At 39.2% G+C, this 24,846-nt stretch overlaps 1 protein-coding gene across 1 annotated transcript in view; it reads right to left on the reverse strand.

Moving 5' to 3' along the window:
- Positions 1-2,239: 2,239 nt before the first annotated feature.
- The window catches only part of FGF9 (fibroblast growth factor 9), a 46,698-nt gene continuing 24,091 nt past the window's right edge, over positions 2,240-24,846 (reverse strand). The window contains exons 2-3 of the mRNA XM_075850006.1: positions 13,894-13,997; positions 2,240-4,555 (exon numbers count right to left, since the gene is read on the reverse strand). Of these exons, the coding sequence (XP_075706121.1) occupies positions 4,310-4,555; positions 13,894-13,997 (350 nt within the window). The 3' untranslated portion in view covers positions 2,240-4,309. The remainder of the gene's footprint in view (positions 4,556-13,893; positions 13,998-24,846) is intronic.

A 24,846-nucleotide genomic window follows, 5' to 3' on the forward strand; every position in this document is an offset into this window, starting at 1 on the left:
TGCCCTATGGCGGATATTCATCAAAATGGTCTTTATTTCCCTTCGCACCCAATCACAGTGCACCTTTCATTTATTATAGTGCTGTGAAAAAATAAAAGCTGTGGTGCGATTGTTAGCTATAGGCAAAGAGAGGGTTTTTGTTTTTTTATAATTCTCACCCACTTGGCCCTCATTTATAAATCAGTTTACACCAGTTTTTGGCAAAATGGAGCCGAAAAATATCAAATTGTGGCACACAATTTTTTGTGCAAAAATTTGCGACTTTTTACAGCACTCAAAACTTTTGAAACGTACTACGAAAAGTGGAACATAAGCGTGGCCTACTAGTGTTAGACAAATTTCTTAATACTGAAGCCATAAAAGTGCACAAATTTTGGCGCCAATCTATGCCTGCTCAAAGCATTCTGACCTTAGGAAAACTAAAATGTGCGCATTTAAATGTGTTTTGCGCAATTCACTACATTAGTTTAAGACACCAGTTTTAATAAATGTGGGTCAATGTCAATGTTCATTTTGTGTGCATAAGAATCAGGCACTTGGTCCTCTCCCAATACAATTTTAATGGGTTGAATGTTTTTATAAAATGTGTACAGAAATAGAAATATACGTCCAGGATGACACATGCCGTATTGGGGCAGTTTTTGGCTCGTAGGAGAGGATGCAAAAGTTTTTATAAAAGTCTTTCCTCTGTGTGTGTGGCTAAAAAAAACAGAGCCACAAACTGCATTAAAACTCTGTATGTGATCCTGGCCTACAGGCCATTATTATACCTTTACCTAACTTACTCCATTTTTTCTCATACATGATGCCCAAAGTGCAGTTCACAGAAAAACATCATGGCAGAATCTCTCTCCATAAACGTAATCACAAGAACAACATCATAATTTTGAAGGAAAAATGTTTTATTTATAGACATTTAGGTTTCTGATAATAGGCAACATTTGGACCCAACTTCTTAAAAAAAAAAAAAAAAAAAAAAGACTCCGGTGATTGGGTCAAACCAAGGACGCAACTTTAGAGTGTGCCGAGGTTGTGGTCATTTCCGGGCCCTGGAACCTGAGGCGGCCCAAAAAGTCCCCCTGCTCTATGTGAGTAGACGATTACTATAAATGATGTGCGATAATTGTGAGGGGGCTCCGTTACAAATTTTGCATCGAGACCCACGTGCTTCATGTTATGCCCCCTGATCAAAATGTTCTAATCTATTACGATGCGGACGGCCTTCTTGTGATTACACTTATGGTGTACTTTGGGTCTGTCTCCCCTTCAACTTTGCATCCTTTATTTACCCATTTCATTGGTCTGCCACTTGCCCCTCTTTTCATAATTCAACAGTTAGCGTTTCTAACAATAATTCTGCAATTTTGCTGCAACAGAATGATTTTCTCGAACCAATGGAAATATGTTCTAGTGTTACAAATAGTTTTATTAGGGAACTCACGTCATGTAAATGATTCTGATCTAAGTGTTTGCCGCATTTTTAGTATATTCTATTATAGATATTTATATATTTCCATAGCCCTATTATCAGACATAAGATGCGTATGGGAAAAGTGTGTCAGGGGTTCAAATAACCAGTTTTAATTTGCCGCAGTAGATGGTACTCTTTGAACAACTGTGCAGCCTTCTTCTGGAATATCACACAAGTGTGTATTAATTAGCAAAAATTTTCAGGCTTCAGATTTTTTTTTTTAAGGGACCATCCAGCTCCAATTCATACTGCAATTCTGATAAAACACCGAAGAACCTTGGGTTATCTAAATTTGGTCAGATGATGGACGAGACTGTGCGAACAGTGCCCCAAAAGATGTAGCAATTCCACCTGTTCGTACAATCAGTAGATCTTTCCCATATGACCCAAAAAGCGTTTTTTGGCCAACGGCACATCATGTTCTTGAGATCAGGTCTCTTATCATTTTTCCAGGAAAAGGAGGATTGGATCTTGAAATAAGGGAGAGAGGAAACATTTCCTTAGAAAATGGTAAGGAACATTACTCCCTCTCCCCCCCCCCCCTTCCTTGTGCCAAGAGCCGATCCACTTTTTTATTTAAAAAAAACTACATATGGGAAGATGCATCTCCCAAACACAATGTGTTATTTTTGAAAGTCCTAATATAAGAGTTTGTGCAATGCATGTGTACCTACTCGGAAAGAAGAAAAAATATATATAACGGTGTGTCCAATTACACATTTCAGAACACTTTTAAATAAATATTTATTTCTATGCTTATTGCTTAAAAAATATTACAATATTTTTTTCTTTTCAAAACGTACCACACATTTCAAACTTGCCTATGAAGGATCCAGAATTTGTGATGTGCAGACAATTTTTGAAACACAAAACCAAAGAGTAAAAAATAAAATAAATAAAAAAAGTATAATACTTTTCCCCTTGTCGTTATTCGTAAAGATTTATTAGGTTCATTTTGCAAGGTTTTCGAAGAAAAAAAAAATAGGGTGCTAATGTTTTATGACAGAAAGCAATTTCAATAGACAGATGTTACATTGACCCCTAGGAAGGCAGCATTTTCAGGTAGAAGATACTATGTGCACATATAAACATGTTTACGTACAAGAGTTATCCTGTTAACCTGGGTCTTGCATTTTAATAACCACCACATGTTATTCAAGCTTTAGCGAACATCTGGGACTATCGGCAGCTGCTGTATTATATCCATTAGTCCCAATAGCCATTATTATAGAGCGGTGTGAAAAAAAAGGCACCTACATTTTATTTTACTGTACAGAGCCTTTAACTATGACAAAACATGATTATATCAAGCTCCTGGACATTTTCTAAAAAATAAAAATAATTTACCATCTGTTCCATAATATGTAATAAACAGGTAGATTATATATATATATATGCATATAGAGTAAACCTTAGGTGCCTTTCTGCAGCAGGGTTGTTTGAAGATGTTGGAACAATTGGAAAGGACAAAACCTTTAAGGTTACAGCATAAAAATTGGAAGCCTGGTATGGTTTTTGGATTTAAGAAACGACTTTAAACAGTGGTGAAAGTGAACACGAAAGGGTTGACAGGTAGAGCTCTCAGCACAGGGTAGGCCTGCAATGCAAAACAAGCTATTCCATGCTGGTAGGTAAAACAAGAGAAAAAAAAGTTAAATAAAATAAATAAATTCCAGTCTTCAAAAACAAAAAAATGTGGAATAAAAACAAAAAAAAAAATAATGAATAAAAATAAAATAAAAAAAGTGCAGACTTGGATTTGCACAGTATTTGTACAACTCACAGCTTGTCTATGATGTACACACATAAAAAATTAACACCAAGACCATACAGAATTATTCCATGACTCTAAACCAGCAGATCACAGGCCTCGAAAGGGTATTTAAGGAGTTATTTAATGACCAGCTGTTTTACAGTCATTGAGAAAGTCGGTAGGATGTTGCATAAGGTGGTTATACTTAAGAGTAATGGGCACAAAGTAGATTGTCACCTAGAGGGTCATTATTGTTTTTTATATATTTTTTTCCCATTTTAATCCATGCACCTTAATAATAAACTTGCATGAATTTACCACAGGTTCATAATAGCCTTTAACAGATAATGCTTACAGAGCCTAAAGCTTCGAAAATGCCTATCTGGCCTGTACATATTTCATTAAAAATAAACTCTATATAATAAATAAATATATAAAATAAATATAATGTTGCCTTTGGAATTTCTATAAATAAATTTAAGTTTGTTTTTTGTACAGTATTTTTAAATTTTTGTTTCTTTTTTTTTTTTTTTTCAATCCATTTTTTTTTCTTTTCTAAGAGGTCTTAGATTTATGCTCATTGGGATGGCACCCCAACAAACAATTAACTGAATATTCATTTTTTTTAAAGTAAGACTGCACCCATCCATGCCTTTGTAAATGAGCATACAACTTGAGCAGGCCTTCAGCCAAAAATCTTGATGAACCGAAGTATGGCAGCTATGCTGATATATGATGAATTAAGGGGTGATCAAAAATGTAAAAAGCATGTCTATTTTCCCAGCATGCATCAGGCCTCATTCCTTCTTGCTTTGCTTCTATATTTTTTTAACTCTTTGCCTTGTAATAGATCAAGCACTCATGGGCACAGCCTTTCCTCCAGGAGGACAATCCTTTAAGTGCAGAACAGAATTAGCATGTTCCATCCAAGCCTCCATCATATATTATGCATGCGACAAAGTTTGGCAACAGTGCAGCTGATGTGATGACCCAGCTAACCAATAAGAACCCATCGGTGAAACCTTTTTGATTTAATATAGTGGTTACTTTTTTTTTTAAGGGCTCGAGTGAAATAAACGTCTTTGTCAACTTTGGCTTAGTATATCTTTATAAAGTTCAGGAACTTTTTCTGGGTCCACAGGTCTAGGTAAAAAATGTGTAAATTTCTGATGCCGTTTAGTCCTACTCCCTTCTCTAGGAGTCCCATCTTTATTCAATGCTACATAGTATCGACGTCCAGTGTCCACGTATTTATAGAGGTTAGATGAATACGTGTTGTACCAGTTTTCTTCAAATTGCTCTCGAAATACACACTCTTGGGTCAACTTCTCCTGTAAGAAATAAACAAGAACAGACGTTCAGTATTTTTTTTCTACAGAAAAAGTTATATAAAATCTGGTCGTAAATAGCATGACATGATGATCACGCTGGAATTGTATGGTGTTAAAAAATGCCCCAGATGATTGTAAGAACTCAAGTTCACACGACATCTTCCACCAATTTTGTAAAATCTCCTTGCAATTCTTCTCTTTGCCATCAAAAAAGGAGAGAATGTGTTAAAGCAGTGTAATTGTAATACAATAATGCATTTTGGCTGTTTCCTCTATTCAACTCAGTCCTAGATTTCCAAAATTTGTTCCAGCGGATTAAATTTATTACCTATCCACTAGATGAGATGTTAGAGCAGTGGTGGTCCAAACGGTGAGGCCCACACCGATTCCTAGTCCCCATCCTCATCCCTCCCCAACAGAATGACCACAGTCATGAGGTGTTATATGGAGTAGAATTCAACCATGCACAAGACTTCTAGAGATCGGGGAGCCCCAGTGGCCATACCCCCACCTATTTAAAACTTATTATATATGCAGTGGAATACCCCTTTAAAAAGTGTCTCTGGGTTTCAAAGGTAACAATTTTTTATCAGTACTAGTGTAGCTCCCATTAAATTAAGGTAGGGCTTACCAAGCTGAACTTATTCTCAATATATTTAGTTAACACGGAGGAAAGAAGGCTAAGGTCTTGTAGCATGGACCTTCAGTGATTCGTGCCTAAATGGTCAGGATAATCACAAAGCCTAGAGCTTGGTTTCCAAAGCTCCTGTATGCCGTATAGGAGCTTCAATAGAAGCTGTACAGCTAAGGGCCTGTTCACATCAGGGTTGTCTTTCCGTTGAGGGATTCCGTCGGGGGAACTCCACAACGGAGTGGCAAACTGAAAACTCAGCTTCCGTTTGCATCACCTTTGATCTCAATGGTGACGAAAACGTTGCTAATGGTTTCCGTTGTTTTAGAATGAATCAATAGAAAACACACACACACACACACACACACACACACACACACACACACACACACACCCTTTGGACGTGGCGCTGTTTTGTTTTGTTTTTAAAAAAAAAAAAAAAAAAAGCATCCATATTTCTAAAATCCTGAACAACCCCTTTAAAATTCCCTCAAAGTGGACCTGTCAATTGGCAAAAAAATTACAGATGACATCTCAGATTGTCGGTGTCTCATAGATTCTGGCGCCTTTTTTTCTTCTTCTTGCCCCCACTGTTTCTCAGATATTGGTGCCATTAGTTTTGGTGCCCAATAGTCAAATGAGGCCTTTGCCTGTCAAGTGGGGGGTTAACACCACTCCGTTGCCAAGGGTAACAGCCCACTTGAAAGTCAAAGGCCTCATTTGCATATTGGGCACCAAAATTAACAGCACTTAAAGAGGCTCTGTCACCACATTATAAGTGCCCTATCTCCTATATAAGGAGATCGGCGCTATAATGTAGGTGACAGTAATGCTTTTTATTTAGAAAAACTATCTATTTTAAGCCACTTTGTTAGCGATTTTTAGCTTTATGCTAATGAGTTTCTTAATGCCCAACTGGGTGTGTTTTTACTTTCGACCAAGTGGGCGTTGTACAGAGGAGTGTATTACGCTGACCAATCAGTGACCAATCAGCGTCATGCACTCCTCTCCATTAATATACACAGCAGCATTGTGTTCTTACTAGAACACGATGTGCAGCTACATACACAGACATTAACGTTAATCAACTGTCCTGATAATGACTATACATGACCTCCAGCCTGGACGTCATGTGTATTCAGAATCCTGACACTTCTGAATCTTTTCTGTGAGATTCCAGCAAGCCAGGCGTAATCTCGCGAGATTACGATGTAAACGAGATTTCGTTTCCCTTGCTGGAAATCTCACAGAAAAGATTCAGAAGTGTCAGGATTCTGAATACACATGACGTCCAGGCTGGAGGTCATGTATATCCATTATCAGGACATTGATTAACGTTAATGTCTGTGTATGTGGCTGCACATAGTGTTCTAGTAAGAACGCGATGCTGCTGTGTAAATGAATGGAAAGGAGTACATGACGCGGATTGGTTAGCGTCATACACTCCTCTGTACAACGCCCACCTGGTCGAAAGTAAAAACACGCCCACTTGGGCATTAAGAAACTCATTAGCATAAAGCTAAAATCGCTAATAAAGTGGTGAAAATAGATCGTTTTTCTAAATAAAAAGCATCACTGTCACCTACATTACAGCGTCCATCTCCTTATGTAGGAGATATGGCACTTATAATGTGGTGACAGAGCCTCTTTAATATTTCAGGAACAGTGCACGCTAGGAGAAAAAAAAATGAAACAAAAAAAAAAAAAAAAAAATCACCAGAATCTGTGAGGCACCAGCAATATAACAGATGTCAGCTGCAGTTTTTTGGGCCGGTAACAAGTCCTCTTTAAAAAAAAAAAAAGGTCGTTATGGTCTCTACTCAGGAGACAAGGCCTTCAATAAACCAAATTGTGTTTAGTTAAACTGAACGCGTCATTTTATTGATTGGCGGGGGTGCCAGGGGTCAAAGCCCCAAAATATGCCATACATACATCTGGCGTGAAATCCATTTCATTTTCTATAAGAACATTATATTGAGAAGATTTTTCTCCAGCTCCCTAATATAATCTTTTATCATCATGTTTAAAAATGAATTTTGTTTAGAGGCCCTAATACATATGGAGCTCTTTATAGGACAACCATGTGTGACATTTTATCAGTTAAGTCAGTTTGGTCTATGACATGTATAATGAAGGAAGGGGGGCTCTGTACACATGTAACCAATGCCCGCATGTAGCTGCCACAAAAACACCAATTGCCCTAAATCAGGAACAGTGTCATGTGATATAGAGACATCTATAACAATGTTCCCCAACCAGTGACTTGGGAGCCACACGTGGCTTTTAGGACACCAGCATGTGGCTCCTCAGCTAGGGGCAGATATAAATACTATTGTGCCCTAGTCACACCAGGGATGTCATAATATTACTGAAACTTGGCATCAAGGTCAAAACCATACCATTGGCAAGTAGTACTAGGGTATGACCCATGGTCATTTCTTTAATGGACTATCCCTTTTAATACCCAGTGTGGCTCAATAACACCTCTCATATTTAAAAGCTGCTCACAAGCCAGAAAAGATTGGTGAGCGCTCATCTATAGAAATTTTGTTTCCTACAAAATATAATGTCTGTCAACTGCATACAAATATCATTCTACAGCATGAGATTTAATTCATGCGGCTGTGTCTTTCCAGTCAATAAATATTGAACAGTTACTGCGTAAGATGCAAAAAGGGGAATTCATATACAAGTTCAGTAACTATTTCATGATTATGTTGTTTGCCTCTATAATGTACAGGTGTATATGACTTTAGAAGCAAAATTATAAAAAAAAATTAAAACTTTTGGCTCACAGAAGATTCAAATAGAACCATTAAATGGGAATTTGAGAGATGTACCTTATAATTAGCCTCGCTGAGAATTTTTAAAAAACATCAAATCTTTTACTACAAAATTGAAGACAATTTTCTCGAATAAAGACCGCCAAAAAACTGATGTGAACTACCAGATTTTTCTAGAATTTTTTTTAGCAAACATTAGAATCACCATCCACAGTGATCAGCAGTAATCTCCTAGCAGCAAGTATTTCATTCCTCTGCAGCACCCCAACAGGGAAAATTAAGCACTGCATGGTGCCCATTGAAATCAATGGGTTGTCTGTGTAATGCACATACGTGCCAGGTCCTCCAGAGAGAATAATTGCCATTTTTAAGCCATTCTCTGCTTTGGCTAATAGATTAGGTTCCTGAAATAGGCGCACACCCCGCCCCCCCCCCCCCCCTTTAACTCGGAAGGCTGTAATAGTGTATTTGAAAATCTTTTTTTTGTCTGCCCTGTTCCTCCTCAGGCAAAGGTGACATCACATGACCACATTATCCACAGCTCTATTAGTGAATACGACCACATTAATCACAGTATATGACTTCACTTTGGATGCAAAGTGATTTGCGGATGCACGGATCTTGACCTTTAAGTCACAGTATATAATTATATTGTATGTACACATACACAGTAAAATTAATTCAATTTGACATTTAACGGTTTAAAAATGTTGATGTCTGGAACTTGTTTTTTGGATGGTCAAGATAATGTAATTTAGTTTTTTATTTTAGGTTTTCTTCCCCCTGGCCCCCTGTTTTGGTTTCCTATATTCTACTTTGCTGTAATTAGCCAACAGGGTGTGAACTACCCTCAAGCTGCCTTGCGCTGATTGGTCAGCATCAGTAGCAGGCAAGCTAGCTCCACCCTGTTGGCTAACTAAAGCATTTAGGGACAGCATGACTTCTCCGGAGACCCGGACCGCCCACATGACTGTTCACCAGTAAATAACAGACAGCGCGTGCTTATGTATAACTTTATTTTATTCTTTATGCTGCAAGAGACGGTCAGGACAGGAGTATACTTAGAAACCTATTACTGTCTGGTATAATGCCAGGATTGCAATTTTGTGTCAGAAAATGGTGACAGGGTACCTTTAATTTTATATGACCTTCCAGTAATGCTGAATACTTTTGTATAAACAGAAGTTGCAATATAATAGTAATAATTAAAAGCATATCCGGTACATTTTCAGGTTCAGGCGGAGGTAATCTGGTTATTATAATTTTTATATTATTGTTCTTACATCATCATGTTCTACAAAACTATAAAAAACATTGTGCCACAGACATAATTGGTCTTGGAGACACCTTAAAATGCTCCACAGATTTTAAAATTTAAGCTAAAAGGCACCGTCTGAACTCCTTACAGACACGGTCCCCAATAATAAATTAATCATAGATAAAATGATGGTTTCATCCAGAACCAGCCATATTTACATTCTGGGAGGCTGTATGGGATCCTTAATGATTGGTGCTCCGAAGGCTTTTATAATATGTACTGATCAGTGGGCTATTTCAGACTTTTAATTATTTATCTGCATGGATGGTAAAATGCATTATTTAATATCACCAGTGGAATCTCTTAACTGGGAGTGACATGTACAGTGCTTGGAAGGCAAACAAAGAGCTCACCCCCCACCCCCACTTTATAAACCACAAAAGAAATATAAAAATTCTGTTATATAAAACAGCAGCAGGTTTTATTCTATAAGGCTGGTTAATAACCGAACTCCTATAACGGTCTTCTAGAAAAACTGATCAAAACGGTGTTAATGTGCAGCTGCTTTGCAGATATGAGATAGTCGCTTAAACAACAATTCCCTAATGTAGTTAGAATTAGGGAATTGCATAAGCAGCAAATCACTAGTATAAAATGTTGTAATCAGAATTGTTCGCAGAGGCGTAACTTGAAGCTCCTGTGCCCCAAATGTAAAATCTGTAATAGGGCCTGCCACCTACCTGATGCCATTTGTAATACTGGTGTTTTATGTGGCAGGGGGACCCCTGGGCCACTGCCATAAAATAGACTGTCTGCAGAAGGGGGTAATAACAATTTCCTTGCCTGAACATTAAAACTCGTTCGTAAAGCGAGCAATTCTGATAAAGGATATAGAATAGAAATTGTTAACCTTCCAAGTTTAGAAGATTTAAATGAGTTGTCCAGGATTAGAAAAAAAAAAAAGTCTACTATATTTTTTTTTTTTAAATACCAGACATAAACCATAGACTAGGGTGTACTGTGTTTGGGAAAAAAATAGTAGACCGACAGCCACAATGCCAACCATAGTGCCCCTGTAATATCTACATGCTTCTCCTTCTAAACACTCACTGGAAGTGATAACCCTTCACCGACGAGCCCTTTTCCACCCCTTGCTGGCTTTACAGCACTAGTAACATCTTGGTTGAGAGAATACGAATAATCTAAAGATCTCAAGCATGTCCCAGCACTCCAGGCCCTCAGACCCATTTAGGAGTACGTGAGACATTATATGGGACACTTGGGTGTCCAATTTCTGGAAGATTAGAGGGAATGCTCTTTTTACCCATTTCTGATATAACAAAGTGAACTTGTACGTGAATTTATAATTTAGCAGTGAACATTTTATTTACCCACAACTAACTCTCCTAAAAATCACTCCACAAACCAAAAATAAGAGGCGTAAAACACAGTTACACGCATTACTAAATACATTTTATTATGCAGTGACTTTATTCGAACAATGTGTTTTATGGATTCTGTGGTTGTTGGCAGTTCTAAGTTATAAACACATGGGTGGGAAAAGAAAAAATGTATTTATATATTTTTTTGCATTTTGTGACAAGCAGAACTTTGCCGGCTAAGACAATGGAACGTTTAATTTTGTTTCCTGTGTCACAATATAGTCATTGTTTAGAATTTGGAACATTGAGGAGATGCTTGAAATTACTAGGCCTCTTCCTAGACTAGAAATATTGACACATCCCTAATGTCAAATGATTTAGCAGCATAGCGCTCCTTTCATAACCATTGTTGGCATATCTGTATGTTTTTGCCAACTTTAGAGCGTTAACATTTTTATTTCTTTTGTTATATTTTAGAAAATTCTAGTAGATTAGTATACAGGACAGACCCGCTTTTAGGGTAACTGCATTCACAGTTATTTAAATACATTTTTTAAACATTGAGAAAAAAAAATCACCAGAGGAGTAGCTTGACCCTTCTGAGCCTAGGTCAAGGACTCTACTACTTAACCAGCAAAGATGCTATTCATCGCCATCTATTATTATGTTATATTGGATGATACTGGAGTTTATGGAGGCTCGGCACATATTATCCACCCTAAAGTCTGTCCTTCTGCTCCACCGGAGGTTTCTGTCAGCCCCGAGCGTGCCTTAGGTTCATACACTGGCTAAAGAGGATGTCTCATGAAGATAACTCCTTCCCATATGCCCGATCAGGGCATATGAACATAATAAAAAGGAGGTCTTCGGCTTGGGGCCTCTTACTCTCTGAGCCAGATCCACTGGGGACACGGAGGACATGGAGGTGCATTACATGGACTTTAATGGACACAGTGTAATGCTTCATCAGTATCTGATGGAAGTCCATGTGAACATGCAAACTCAATGGAGAGGATGGCTTTGTAGAGTTCAAACACTTGGGCCCATTGCTGAAAAGCAGCAAGGTTAACCAGTGAGATGCTTTGTAAAAGAAAGGCATTCCTTATAGCAAACTATTAAAATTCCAACCTACACAAAAATAAACCTCCTGTCACACCAAACAGTAAACACGTAAAATAAATGTGGCAGGAAATTGGTCTATGCACTGCAATCATTTCCTCGTCATTACCTTCTACACAAATGTGTTAACTGCTCTTTGTAGTAGCCAACACCTATGTATTTCTCATTGTTTGGCAATGTTATATTCACACAATGTGCATGGCAGAATCTAAGTGATTTGTTGAGTATTCACATCGGAGTGTGAAAACTACTGTTCTCAAGTACAAGTTAACACATATCATTCACATATGTGGAGATGAATGCGCAAGTCTATGGGTTCCCATAGAATGAAATGTGGAAACACACTTCAAATATTTGATCTTTATCCATTGCCCACAGAGATGGAACTTGATTGTGGTTTGTGGATGAATAAGCCAAAAATGTTGAATGGGACCCGCAGCGATCAGCTGTAATCTGCATTAGAACCTAATAGCAAGTGTTAAATTCTCTTGCAACACCACCACAGGGCAAGTTAAGTATTACACAGTGCCTACTGAACCATATATGCTGTCAATGTAATGCATGGACACGTCGGTTCCTCCAGAGAGAGAGAGACACTCTTTGTAGCCACTCTCCAACGTGGCTGATAGATGGACACCCTAAACAGCAGGCTGCCCTCTATTTCCCCCATATGTTCATTGTTGCTCCCACTCATAAAAAGGGAGAGATTCCGAAAACAGAAGTATATTAGGCAACGGATATATCTGCAATCCCCTACTACGCAAGCATAAATTCACTCTGGTGCCACCAAAGATGAACCGGTTTTAAATGTAATATAATACTAAGGTGGTCTGATGGAACCGGTGAATGGCGAATGTTGACTGTACGGCTTGCGGCAAGTACGTCATGAATAAAGAATCAGTCACTTTCAGTGGACTGTACTTAACATGGCATTATGTCTTAATAGGGCTTGGCCCAAAACTAGATTGTTTTTGTGTGGCTCTGATTTAAAGAGGTTGACATTACGACAATAGCTGTTCAGATTCCTCTTTAGGGCATATGGACGCCATATACGGACACACTCTCTACTAGCCAGAGCAGGGAGCCAGCGCAAAACGTGTATCACGTGGTCAGTAATTCATTTGAATGGCCGGCATGTTATACTGCAAATGTACGGTCAGCTCTAGTTTCCCAGGCAATAACAGCTTAGAATTCTGTGTTGGAGGGCTGTACCTGCGGCGATCAGCTGATCGATGTGCTGGCGTCATTATATAAAGATCTTTAACCTATTAAATTACATAGTCCAAAAATGTTAATCCTGATCTTTATTTGCTTGGTTATTCAAAAATGTACTCATCATCTAGAAAACGTACATCATCTATGTACCCCTTAAGACATAACTCCCTTTTCATTGCTTCAGCATATATATTATTTTTGTATTCGTAAATAGTGCTATTTTTTTTATTAATTTTGTTATGCATATGGCCTTTTTCTTTGAAAATCGTGGATTCATGGCCATTCAATAGAGGGATGGGTAGAGAGTGCTAGGTTTGCAAATCCTTTTCTGCAGGCCTGTGTGATCTCTCACGGTGTCCTCTGACAGAAAGGTTATGTCTGATGCGTATTGCTTAAATGCTCTGTGTTGTTCTGGGTAGAGCTGTCCTTACACACTTTGTTTTGAAAACCCTCAGGTTACTTTATTATGCAAGTTCTGCTTCCCTTTCTGACCAGGCCTTAAGCTGTCTCACCCTTAGGACATTATCAGGCACATGAATGAAGATCTGTATGCAGGAGGATACCAGCGGGGGACTGACAGGTTTGATTTATGGTGGTCTCCTTACAATGCCGTGTATTCTTGTGCGTTTCAATTCGTTTTTGAGCACACATCTGACTTTTGTACATCTATCACACATTAACTCCTCCAACAGCACAATCTGGTGACAACCCCCTCAAATCTAGACATGATTTTGCTTTCAATCCGTCCCAAATTTTCACAGGTTGTACAAAAAAAAACAAAAAAAAACAAACTTATTTTTAAAAGAAACCGAGTTATACCCACACAATCACAATTTTTTGTTCATCATGTATCAAAACAGATTACACTTTGGTGAGTTTTGTATTTTGGAAATGTGTATGACAAATTGTCAGATATATTTGGGGATAGTGGAAAAACGTGAAGAACTCACCGATCCATACAGTTCCCCTTTCTCGTTCATTCCTAGGTACAGTCCACTGTCGACACCTCGAATGCTGACTAGACCCACTGCTATACTTATAAATTCCAGGATTCCTAAAAAACAAAAAGTTATAAAAGTGATAAGTCAGTTTTCTAATTCAAATACAACTAGAGACATTTGTGATAACTAGTGCAGGAGACAATGTTGTGTTGCCCTAAATAACAAAAGCAATCTAGGGTATTTTTGCAGCAAAAAATAGCATAAGGCTGGGTCAACACTAAGTTTTTATTGCATTTTTAACATGTTTTTTTTTGTTGGTAGATACAAAAAAAATGCATGTTACAATCACACAGCCTAAAAGGTCCAATTACACAGATTTGAGCCGTGAAAACAAGCGCCGATTAACAGGACAGCTCATTGATCGGCGCTCGTCTGCTCCGTCTACAAGGAGCAATGCTTGGTTATGTATAGGGACGAGCGATCATTACTACGATCGTTTGTCCCCATACAGTTCTATCATGTCACAATCTCCCTGCTTACACACTGAGATGTGCTGCCTACGAGAATATTTAATTACATAAACTAGCAGATAAGCCGATGAACGAGCTGATCTTCTTTGTTCGTTCATCGGCTGATCGTTGCCCTGTTTACACAGGGCAATGATCAGGAACGAGCGTTCGTATTAGCGCTCGTTTGCCCGATCATTGGTCCCTGTAATAGGAACTTAAGGAGCAGATCTACATTACGGATTTGCTACATGATAGAAACGAAGCATTACAAACATTGAACGGTCCTTGAAATTGTTTAAATAGAATGCGCGTCATGGGTCGAGAGGAACAGTTATCAGTTGTGGCATCTCCATATGGTTCAATGACATTTTAAGTCAGTATTACATCAGTTCAATTCATCTAAGCCTTGAATTTGAAGTTGAGAAAAATATGGTGGATGTTTATCATGGAATTGGTCTACTCTTTAAATAATCATTAGTCTTGCTGCTACCGTATGCCAATCTCACTTGTCTATAGCCTTTCATTGTCGGAGCCATAAAACTGCTTCCTCTGTCAACTAATGTCTATCGGGCAGCCTTTGTGGTGTAAATCAGCCTCTTCCCAGTCTCATCCATAGGATTTACTGTCCATCTCCCACATGCAAATGTTTGAGTCAACCCTAAAACTTTAAAGATCTATTCTGGTTCCTGTTTTCATGGAACATTTTATGCAGGTGAGGGAGAATTTTGTATGATTAAATCAAATTAAACAAAATGACATAAAATGATGGCTTTAGGGGAAAATAATGGCATGAACTCAATTTATCATAGAAAAAGACTGCAATATTTTTGGGATAGATAGATCAAGAGAATAGGACACAGGTATAACGTTTACCGTTTACTATATTATTTCTAGGATATATGCAAAATTTTCAGGATAGATAGGATACATTATAAACGAGGAGTTAATTTTTCCCGAGACACCATGAGAATGATGCATTGCAGATAGCAGGATAGTGTCACAGCAATAAAACCAGCGGCACACTGCACCCATCCCTTAAATCCCTCCTTACATCATGTTGTGACTGTGCAGTAAAAACGCTTCTATTTTTAATCCCAGTGAATTAGCACATAATACATTAATACAACGGAATTCATTTTATGTCCTGGAAACACAATGAGAAATCAGAGGAAGGCATCCAGACCCTCCCCAGAGGCATTGGAACAACAAGTCCCAGCATGCCCAGCCAAAAGCTAAATTATCTCTACATCTCCCTTATTCATTTTCAATCCAATGATTGTGGCACAGAGAAACAAAACAAGATAGGTCCAAAATCTATCTCATTAGGTTTCTTTAGCAGGTTTACAAGTTGCACAAATTTTGTTAAAACTTCCTTAAACTGGCCATATAAAAATCAGTTAAAAAAAAAAAAGAAAACGGCCATCAAATGGTCGACCAATCAGTAGTGCGAGCGGGGCCGATCACAGCCGAAGGTGCAGAGCGCTTCTACTCCTTTGTTTCAGTGATGGGGGGGGGGGGGGTCTCAGCGCTCAGAATCACTACTGATCAAAACTTCTGATATGGCGCTATGACGGATCAAGAGTTTTCGGAAAGTACATTTATTCTTTAAAATCAATGATAGGCACCATATTACTACTTCCTATTCATGGATGAAATCTCGGTGCATCTGCACTATCACATGTATAATAAAGTGGTCACCGATCTAGGAAGTGTCTGACAGCTGGGGAAAAGAAAGCATTAGAACATGCAGAAGAGGGTGATTTGGAGTGGAAAACGCACAGCGGTAAGATACAAAGATTTGTTGTTACTAATGTGCAAAAAAGTACAACATTTTGCGGGTTAGAAGCTTTTAAAGTAACAGACAATGGATTGTGATAGAGCTAGCAATCAATAGTATGGGTCTCTAGGCAAAAAGTAGTGACGCAGTAATAGGGGGATGCCAAGTTGGCGGTTCGTCCCTGGACATGTGACCAGTAGTCTATAAAATTCTCCAAGACCAGTGATGTCACTAGTGTAAGGGTTGGAAAACCCCTTTAGAAATCATCATGGGCAAGGCCTACTGCTTTTACATTGGGCCTCTACAACTTCCATCTACATCTCTGGGCAAAAGGGTATTTATTACCATCGGCTTTGTGTCTGAACAACTTACCAAACAAAATTCAGATGGAATACACAAACTATCTCCGATAAGCATAATGAATGATTGACCAGATGGATAATAATTTTGTAATCAAAATCCCAATTTAAGGTGAAAGGCATAAAGCCAAATCCTCCGATTGTACAGACAAGGTGCTCACACATTCAATACACAGGGATAGCCGGCAGCCATTATCATTGTACAAGGATTGCTACGTGTGCAAAGGAGATGGACAACCGGGGCATGTTAGGTGTGTGAAGTGCGGCAAATGTATTGACACATCTTGATCCCATTTGCCAAGAGCAATTTTAAAATCTGACTATACAACACATCCGAATCCTTTATTGTCAACACTTCACCTTTCATTCCCGTTGTCTCATAAATGATTCATGTGCTTTGCACATTTTATTTAAGAGCCGGAGACGCATGTGAGCAGCGTGCTCGGATTCAAGCTCCTTACACAGGCTTCAAATCCATTTTATTAGCACGGATTGGAGAGTGTGTCAAGGCTTTCTGCTCTTCAAGAGTCTAGCACTTTAGCGCAGCCCCCCCCCCCCCCCCATTTCAACATAACCAAACCCCCAAAGAAATTTACCCGTAGCCAAATCAGAATATGCACAAGACTGGTGAGAATCTACCAAAACATAAAATCCCCGGGCCCCGTATACAGCATGATCTGCCGGCAATTTATAGCAGCTTATTAATATTTCAGATTGCAGGAGGTTCACAATGGAGGAAGCAGAATAGTCAGGAGTTGTATTACTGCCTTCACTACGAGAAAGTTATAAGAAAAGTTTCAAGATGACAGATTATTTCTAGTTCTATGGTAATCACAAGGAAAATAGGTTTTAACTCGAGGGCCTTACTTTCCGGCATTATTTGGATTCTGCGTTTCCCAGCAATAGTAAAAAGTTTAACGTGTGGATTGCTAGATCGATTAGCTTTATGATACATACAGATTTCCCCTTTTTTTTTTTTTTTTTTAATTATTGGTACTCCCTCGCTTTTTATTGACTAGAAGGCTAAGGCAACATCGCAACTTATCGCTTTACTACAAAAATGGATGTTGGTTTCTATAGGTGCTATATTATAGATCCATACAATATGGATCTATAATAGGATCTGGTGCATGAGGCCTCATTCTACATATTAAACAAGCAGAGCCTAAAACCACCCAAAATGTAAAGGGTGTGTGCACCTTCCACTGTTCATGGAAACAGGTCATGAGATAACATTGGTGGAGGTTCCACAAGCTGGGACCCAAATCGATCTTATGAAAAAGGGGCTCTGGGAGACTGCGGAGCCCATGTCCCTTTTTTAATGAAAAACCCATCAGGATAATTTGGAAATACAGCAAGTTAGGCTGGGTTCACACTGAGTTTTTTTGACTAGTTTTTTGACGCGGAAACCGCACCGCAAAAATCGTCAAAAACGGCCCTAAAATGCGGGCGGTCTTCTCCCGCGTGCGGTCAAACCGCCTCGCGGGAAAAAGAAGCGACATGCCCTATCTTCGGGCGTTTACGCCTCTGACCTCCCATTAACATCAATGGCCGCGGGCGAAAAATGCTGCAAAAATCGGCATGCAGGGAGAGGAAAATCTGCCTCAAGCTTCCAAACTGAATTTTGAGGCAGAAATTCCGCCTGCAAAAAAACTATGTGAACATATGTTCACACGGGGTATTTTGCCGAGTTTTTTTACGCGGAAACCGCGTCGCAAAACTCGGCAAAAACGGCCTGAAAATGCCTCCCATTGATTTCAATGGGAGGCGTCGGCGTCTTTTTCCCGCGAGCAGTAAAACTGACTCGCGGGAAAAAGAAGCGATATGCCCTATCTTCGGGCGCTTCCGCCTCTGACCTCCCATTGACTTCAATGGGAGGCAGAGAAAGCGTATTTCGCGCTGTTTTATGCCCGCGGCGCTCAATGGCCGCGGGCGAAAAACGGCACGAAAATCACCGCGAAAATCGGCGTGCAGGGAGAGGAATATCTGCCTCAAACTTCCAAATGGAATTTTGAGGCAGATATTCCTCCTGCAAAATACCCCGTGTGAACATAGCAAGTGCAAAAACAAGTAAATCCTTTGTATAATATAAATAATAATATTATTATTATAGGAAAGTCTTTACTTGTCAGCCAATTCAGATTTTTAGGATTAGATTTCAAAGGATTTAGATTACAATCTACATCCCAATTTACTAGTCTTTTTGGGTGGTAAGAAAACGACCTTTTTCTCCAAAAATCTAGAATTACAGACATGATTGGATTTAGGTATTTTATACTTTATTTAGATGTTGACCTTAAATTGACATTCTAGCAAATTTTCTAGCATCAATATCCTAAAGTGCATTCCTACTACTATATGGTAATGTATAGACAGACTCTCCAGGACAATCTCTGTATTCCTGATGTGTTCTCCTCTTTGCCCTTTAGCATCCAGCAATGTGAAGCTTTGCTGTGCCTGCAAATGAAAAGATTCACTTTTTAGTAGAAGGTGAAACAGATTTTTGAGGATTTGTAAATTTATATTCCTTTGTTTAAGAATCGGCCTATCTGTCCAGTGCTTGCCGCAGCATTCATGTGTTACAATGAAATAACTCACTTCCATATTACTGGGTCCACTGTCTCCCGAGCCTCATAAAAAAGCACTTACATGGATTTTTGCACAATTAATTTTGAATCTCTTACAAAATAGACTATGCACTAATCAATACCAGCCATGTGCTGCATAAATCTAGTATAGCAAGGGTTAAATCCCCAGAGAACAACATGTGCAGCTCAAAAATAAAGCAGGGATGCATTCCTTAAATTGGTCTATGCATTATTCAAGGTTTATACATGGTCCACACCCACCGTTTCTTGTACAAAGAGAAATGCAAAAAAAAAAAATTGTGTTTATTTTTATTAGAATTTTTAATACAGATGGGAGATTCCATGATAAATATATATCATCTATATGCATTACATTGTTCTGTATCTATAGGTAATACGATGTAATGCTTTCATTTTGCACTAACCCAGAGTTATTGATTTGTAAAATGTTCTGCTGTAACAGTAGAGGATTTCATGTCATAATAGAGATTAAAGCCTTCAGTATCTGATATTTATGTCGTTTGTCAGGTTTTTTTCTCTGGGGGAACGTAAAGAGGTTCTACACTGGGATGATCGAGGTAGGTGTACCCCCCCCCCCCCCCCCCCTTGGTGTTTTCCTGTTTTGTTCCATTAAAATTTGGACTCAACATGGATTTTAAAATTTGATTTTATGTAAAGGACCTGGCAAAATAGTTAAAAAATTGTAACATTGAAAAATGAAAAAACAAAAAATACCTAGTTAAAAAGAAATAATTTCAAAACGGAAAAGTTGTGAGTGCATATGTATTCACGCCATCTGCTATAAACCCCCTAAATAAGGTCTGATCAAGCCAAATTAAAAAGTGTAACTGAAAGTTCAAACAGGTCATACGGAGACCCCCACCAAATTACTAAAACAAAGAGGCAGAAGTGCTCGTGTGAGCGCTGAGCCACTTCGTTTGTTCGGCTTTTTCCAGAAATATATGTAGCAGTGTACGGACTCAATAGAAAGTCTATGAGCCCGTACACCGCTTCATCGGCTTTCCAGAAAAATTTCAACAGAAACTAAGCGGCTCAGCGCTCACACGAGCACTTCTGACGCTTTATTTCAGCAATCGGTGGGGTTCTCAGTGTTCGGACCCCCACCAATCAAAACTTATGACAGGTCACCGTGACATGTGAGAAATTTGTTGAACGTTTAGTTACCCCTTAACTTCAGAAGTGACATAATTATTTGAATAGGGTCCTTGTGAGCAATCACATGTATCACATGTCGTCAGTTGAAAGGCCGAAGAGTCTACTGCACCACTAAGCAACCAACATGAAGACCACGGAGCTCTCCAAACAGGTCAGAGACAAAGTCGTGGAGGAGAAGTATAGATCAGGGTTGGGTTAGAAGAAATATTCCAGTCTTTGAACATCCCAGTCTTTGAGCACCATTAAATCAATTTTAACAAAATGGAAAGAATATTGCACAACTACACACCTGACAAGAGAAGGCCACCCGTTAAAACTCAGACCGGGCAAGGGCGGCAATAATCAGAGAATCAACAACGATAACACTGAAGCAGCCACAAGGATCCACAGCGGAGATGGCAATGTCTATCTAAAGGACCCCTATAAGCCATACACTCCACAAAGAGGGGCTTTATGGAAGAGTGGCCAGAAAAAAATAAAAAAATTGCTTAACCCCTTCCCCACATTTGACGTATCCATATGCCAAAGTCGGGTAGGGGGGGGGGGGGAAGTATATACCTCTTCCCGTGACATCACCCCTGCTCTAATACAGAACACCAGTGATTGTCTGTCCGCTGTCTCTAACATCATGTCCTCTCTCTATCTGAAACTGAATCTTTCTAAAACTGAGCTCCTTGTGTTCCAACCATCTACTAACCTCCCTAAACCTGATGTCTCTATCTCTGTGTGTGGCACTATCATAACTCCTAAGCAGCACGCCCGCTGTCTCTGGGTTATTTTTGACTCAGATCTTTCCTTTACTCCTCACATACAATCACTTTCACGCTCCTGTCATTTTCACCTAAAAAACATCTCCAGAATCCGCTCTTTTCTTACGGAGGAAACTGCCAAAACTCTCATTGTTGCTCTGATTCACTCTCGTCTTGACTACTGTAACTCATTACTAGTCGGTCTTCCCCTCACTAAACGCTCCCCTCTCCAATCTATCCTCAATGCAGCAGCCAGGCTCATCTTTATGACCAACCGCTACACCAACACCTCTAATCTGTGCCAGTCACTGCACTGGTTGCCCATCCCCTTCCGAATAAAATTCAAACTTATTACTCTCACCCACAAAGCTCTCCAGAGTGCTGCACCTCCTTACATCTCCTCCCTCATCTCTGTCTACCACCCTACTCGGGCTCTACGTTCTGCCAACGACCTTAGATTAAAATCCTCCATAATCCGAACCTCCCACTACCGTCTCCAGGATTTCTCTCGTGCTGCACCCGTCCTCTGGAATGTGCTACCCCAGACAATCAGATTAATTCCCAATATCCACAGTTTTAAACGTGCCCTGAAAACACATCTATTTAGACAGGCCTATAACATTCCCTAATCTGACTCCTTTTCATGGCCCTCCATTTAGATTAGTCATCAGAATAAGATTCCCTCACACTCCTTCTCTTCATGTCCGTCATACACGGATACTGGCTGGTGACCGGCTCATGCAGCTTTATGTTACCACCGCATGTGTATAAAAATGGCCGGACCATTGTACAGAACAAACACTATTACACTTTGTGTCTCCCTTATGTCCTCATAGATTGTAAGCTCTTGCGAGCAGGGTCCTCACTCCCCAGGTTTGAATTGTAAATGAACTTTGTCACTATGTAATGTCTGATATTGTTTTCATGTTCCCTCTAAATTGTAAAGTGCTGCGTAATATGTTGGCGCTATATAAATAAAGATTATTATTATTATTATGGAGCGGGCTCCATACGATGCGGGTATCGGCTGTTTGTTACAGCTGACACTTCAGAGTAACGAGCGGCATCGCGCTCAAGCGTGATCCCGCTCGTTGAACTCGTTAAATGCTGCGGTCAATAGCGACCGCAGCATTTAAAGCGTTAGAAAGAGGGGGTGACCCCCTTAACAGCTCATCGCGCCCCCCGCAATGCAATCGCGGGGGGGTGATGGTTGCTAAGGCTGCCTGGGGGCCTAATGAAGGCCCCCAGGTCCACCATCTTTGTGTAAAAAAAAAAAAAAATTTAAAATTAAAAAAAAAGTTTTACAAAATAAAAAACCCTTTTCCCATTTTCTCCCTAGAGCATAGTAAAATAATATATAAACATAATTGGTATCGCCACGTCTGTAAAAGTCTGAACTATTATAATATATCATTATTTAACCCGCACGGTGAAGGCCGTAAATAAAAATAAAAAAAATTGTAAACGCCAGAATTTTTATTTTTTGGTCACCTAATCTCCCACAAAAAAAATGAAATAAAAAATGATCAAACCGTCGAATGTACACCAAAATTGTATTATTAAAAACTACAGCTTATCTCGCAAAAAATAAGCCCTCATACCACTTAATCTACGGAAAAATAAAAAAAAGTTATGGCTCTCGGAATTTGGCGACACAAAATAAATTTTCTTTTTTACACTTAGGTTTTTACTTGTAAAAGCAGTAAAATATATAGAAAAAACTATTTATATTTGGAATCGCCGTATTTGGTATAGCCGTAATCATATAGACCCACAGAATAAAATTAACATGTTTTAATTGCACAGTGAATTTCGTAAAAACTGCGCGCAAAAAAACATGGAGGAATCGCTGTTTTTTTCATTTTCGACCCTACAAATAATTTTTTTCCCTGTTTCCTAGTACATTATATGGCAAAATAAATGGTGCTAGGAAAAACTACAACTCGTCCCGCAAAAATCAAGCCCTCATATTGCTATAGCGACGGAAAAATAAAGACGTTATGGCTTTTGGAAGGTGGGGAGGGAAAAACTAAAATGAAAATCTGAAAAAGGGCTGCGGCGGGAAGGGGTTAAAAAAAAGCAGGAGAAAACACGGTTTTAGTTCACCAAACAGTGGCAGACTCCCCAAACACATGGAAGAAGGTTCTCTGGTCAGACGAGATTAAAATTAAGATTTTTGGCCATTATGGGAAACACTGTGTGGTGCAAACACCGCACCCAAAGTGAACAATTTCCACATTGAAGCATGGTGGTGTCCATTGTACTAGTTTTCCAAAACAATGAAGGGATTACAACATATTTCCTTATTTCCCATCAATGAATAATTTTTTTAAACATTTTATACTTCTATATTATTAATCACCTCAAACCCACAACTTTAAAGAGTCTCTGTCACCAGATTATAAATTCCCTATCTCCTACATAATGTGATCGGCGCTGTAATGTAGATAACAGCAGTGGTTTTTATTTACAAAAACGATCTATTTTTACCACGTTATCAGCAATTTTAGCTTTATCGTAATTACTTTCTTAATGGACAACTGGGCGTGTTTTTACTATTGACCAAGTGGGTGTTTTACAGAGGAGTGTATGAGGCTGACCAATCAGCGTCATGCACTTCTCTCCATTCATTTAGTCAGTGCATAGTGACACTGCGTTGTTCGCTATGTGCTGTCTTAGACTGACACATTAACATTACTGAAGTGTCTTGACAGTGAATAGCCATTCCTTCCAGACAGGACGGGATGTCTATTCACAATCCCGACACTTCGTTAACGTTTCTGTGGTACTTACAGCAGAGCAAGTGTAATCTCACGAGATCACGCTGTAAATGACAGGTTACAGGGAGATTACACTTTGCTCTGCTGTAAGTACCACAGAAATGTTAACGAAGTGCAGGGATTGCGAATAGACATCCCGTCCTGGCTGGAAGGAATGTCTATTCACTGTCTAAACAATTCAGTAACGTTAATGTATCAGTATAAGACAGCACATACTGATTTAGCAGGATCCCTATGCGTTGACTAAATGAATGGAGAGAAGTGCATGACGCTGATTGGTCACTGATTGGTCAGCGTCATACACTCCTCTGTACAACGCCCACTTGGTCAATAGTAAAACACTCCCACTTGAGCATTAAGCAACTCATTAGCATAAAGCTAAGATCGCTCCTAAAGTGGTAAAAATAGATAGTTTTTCTAAATAAAAAACACTGCTGTCACCTACATTATAGCACCGATCTCCTTATGTAGGAGACAGGGCACTTATAATGTGGTGACAGAGTCTCTTTAACCAATACATGTTAAAAAAAAAAAATTACCTATATAAAATCTAACAAATACAAGTCATATTAAGAACTTGTTATTAAAATTAATATAGATCACGCTTTGTTAAAAAGGCATAGGCCCTATACTAGTCCTTCTCAATTAATTAGAATACTGTATATGCACTCAATACTTGGTCGGGCTCCTTTCGCATTAATTACTGTATCAATGTGGCGTGGCATGGAGGTGATCAGCCTGTGGCACTGCTGAGGTGTTATCAATGTGGCGTGGCATGGAGGCGATCAGCCTGTGGCACTGCTGAGGTGTTATGGAAGCCCAGGTTGCTTTGATAGCGGCCTTCAGCTCGTCTACATTGTTGGGTCTGGTGTCTCTCATCTTCCTCTTGACAATATCCCATAGATTCTTTATGGGGTTTAGGTCAGGTGAATTTGCTGGCCAATCAAGCGCAGTGATACTGTGGTTAGTAAACCAGGTGTTCGTACTTTTGGCAGTGTGGGCAGGGGCCAAGTCCTGCTGGAAA

This window comes from Rhinoderma darwinii, chromosome 2 (assembly GCF_050947455.1).
Source record: "Rhinoderma darwinii isolate aRhiDar2 chromosome 2, aRhiDar2.hap1, whole genome shotgun sequence".
NCBI classification, from domain to species: domain Eukaryota; kingdom Metazoa; phylum Chordata; class Amphibia; order Anura; family Rhinodermatidae; genus Rhinoderma; species Rhinoderma darwinii.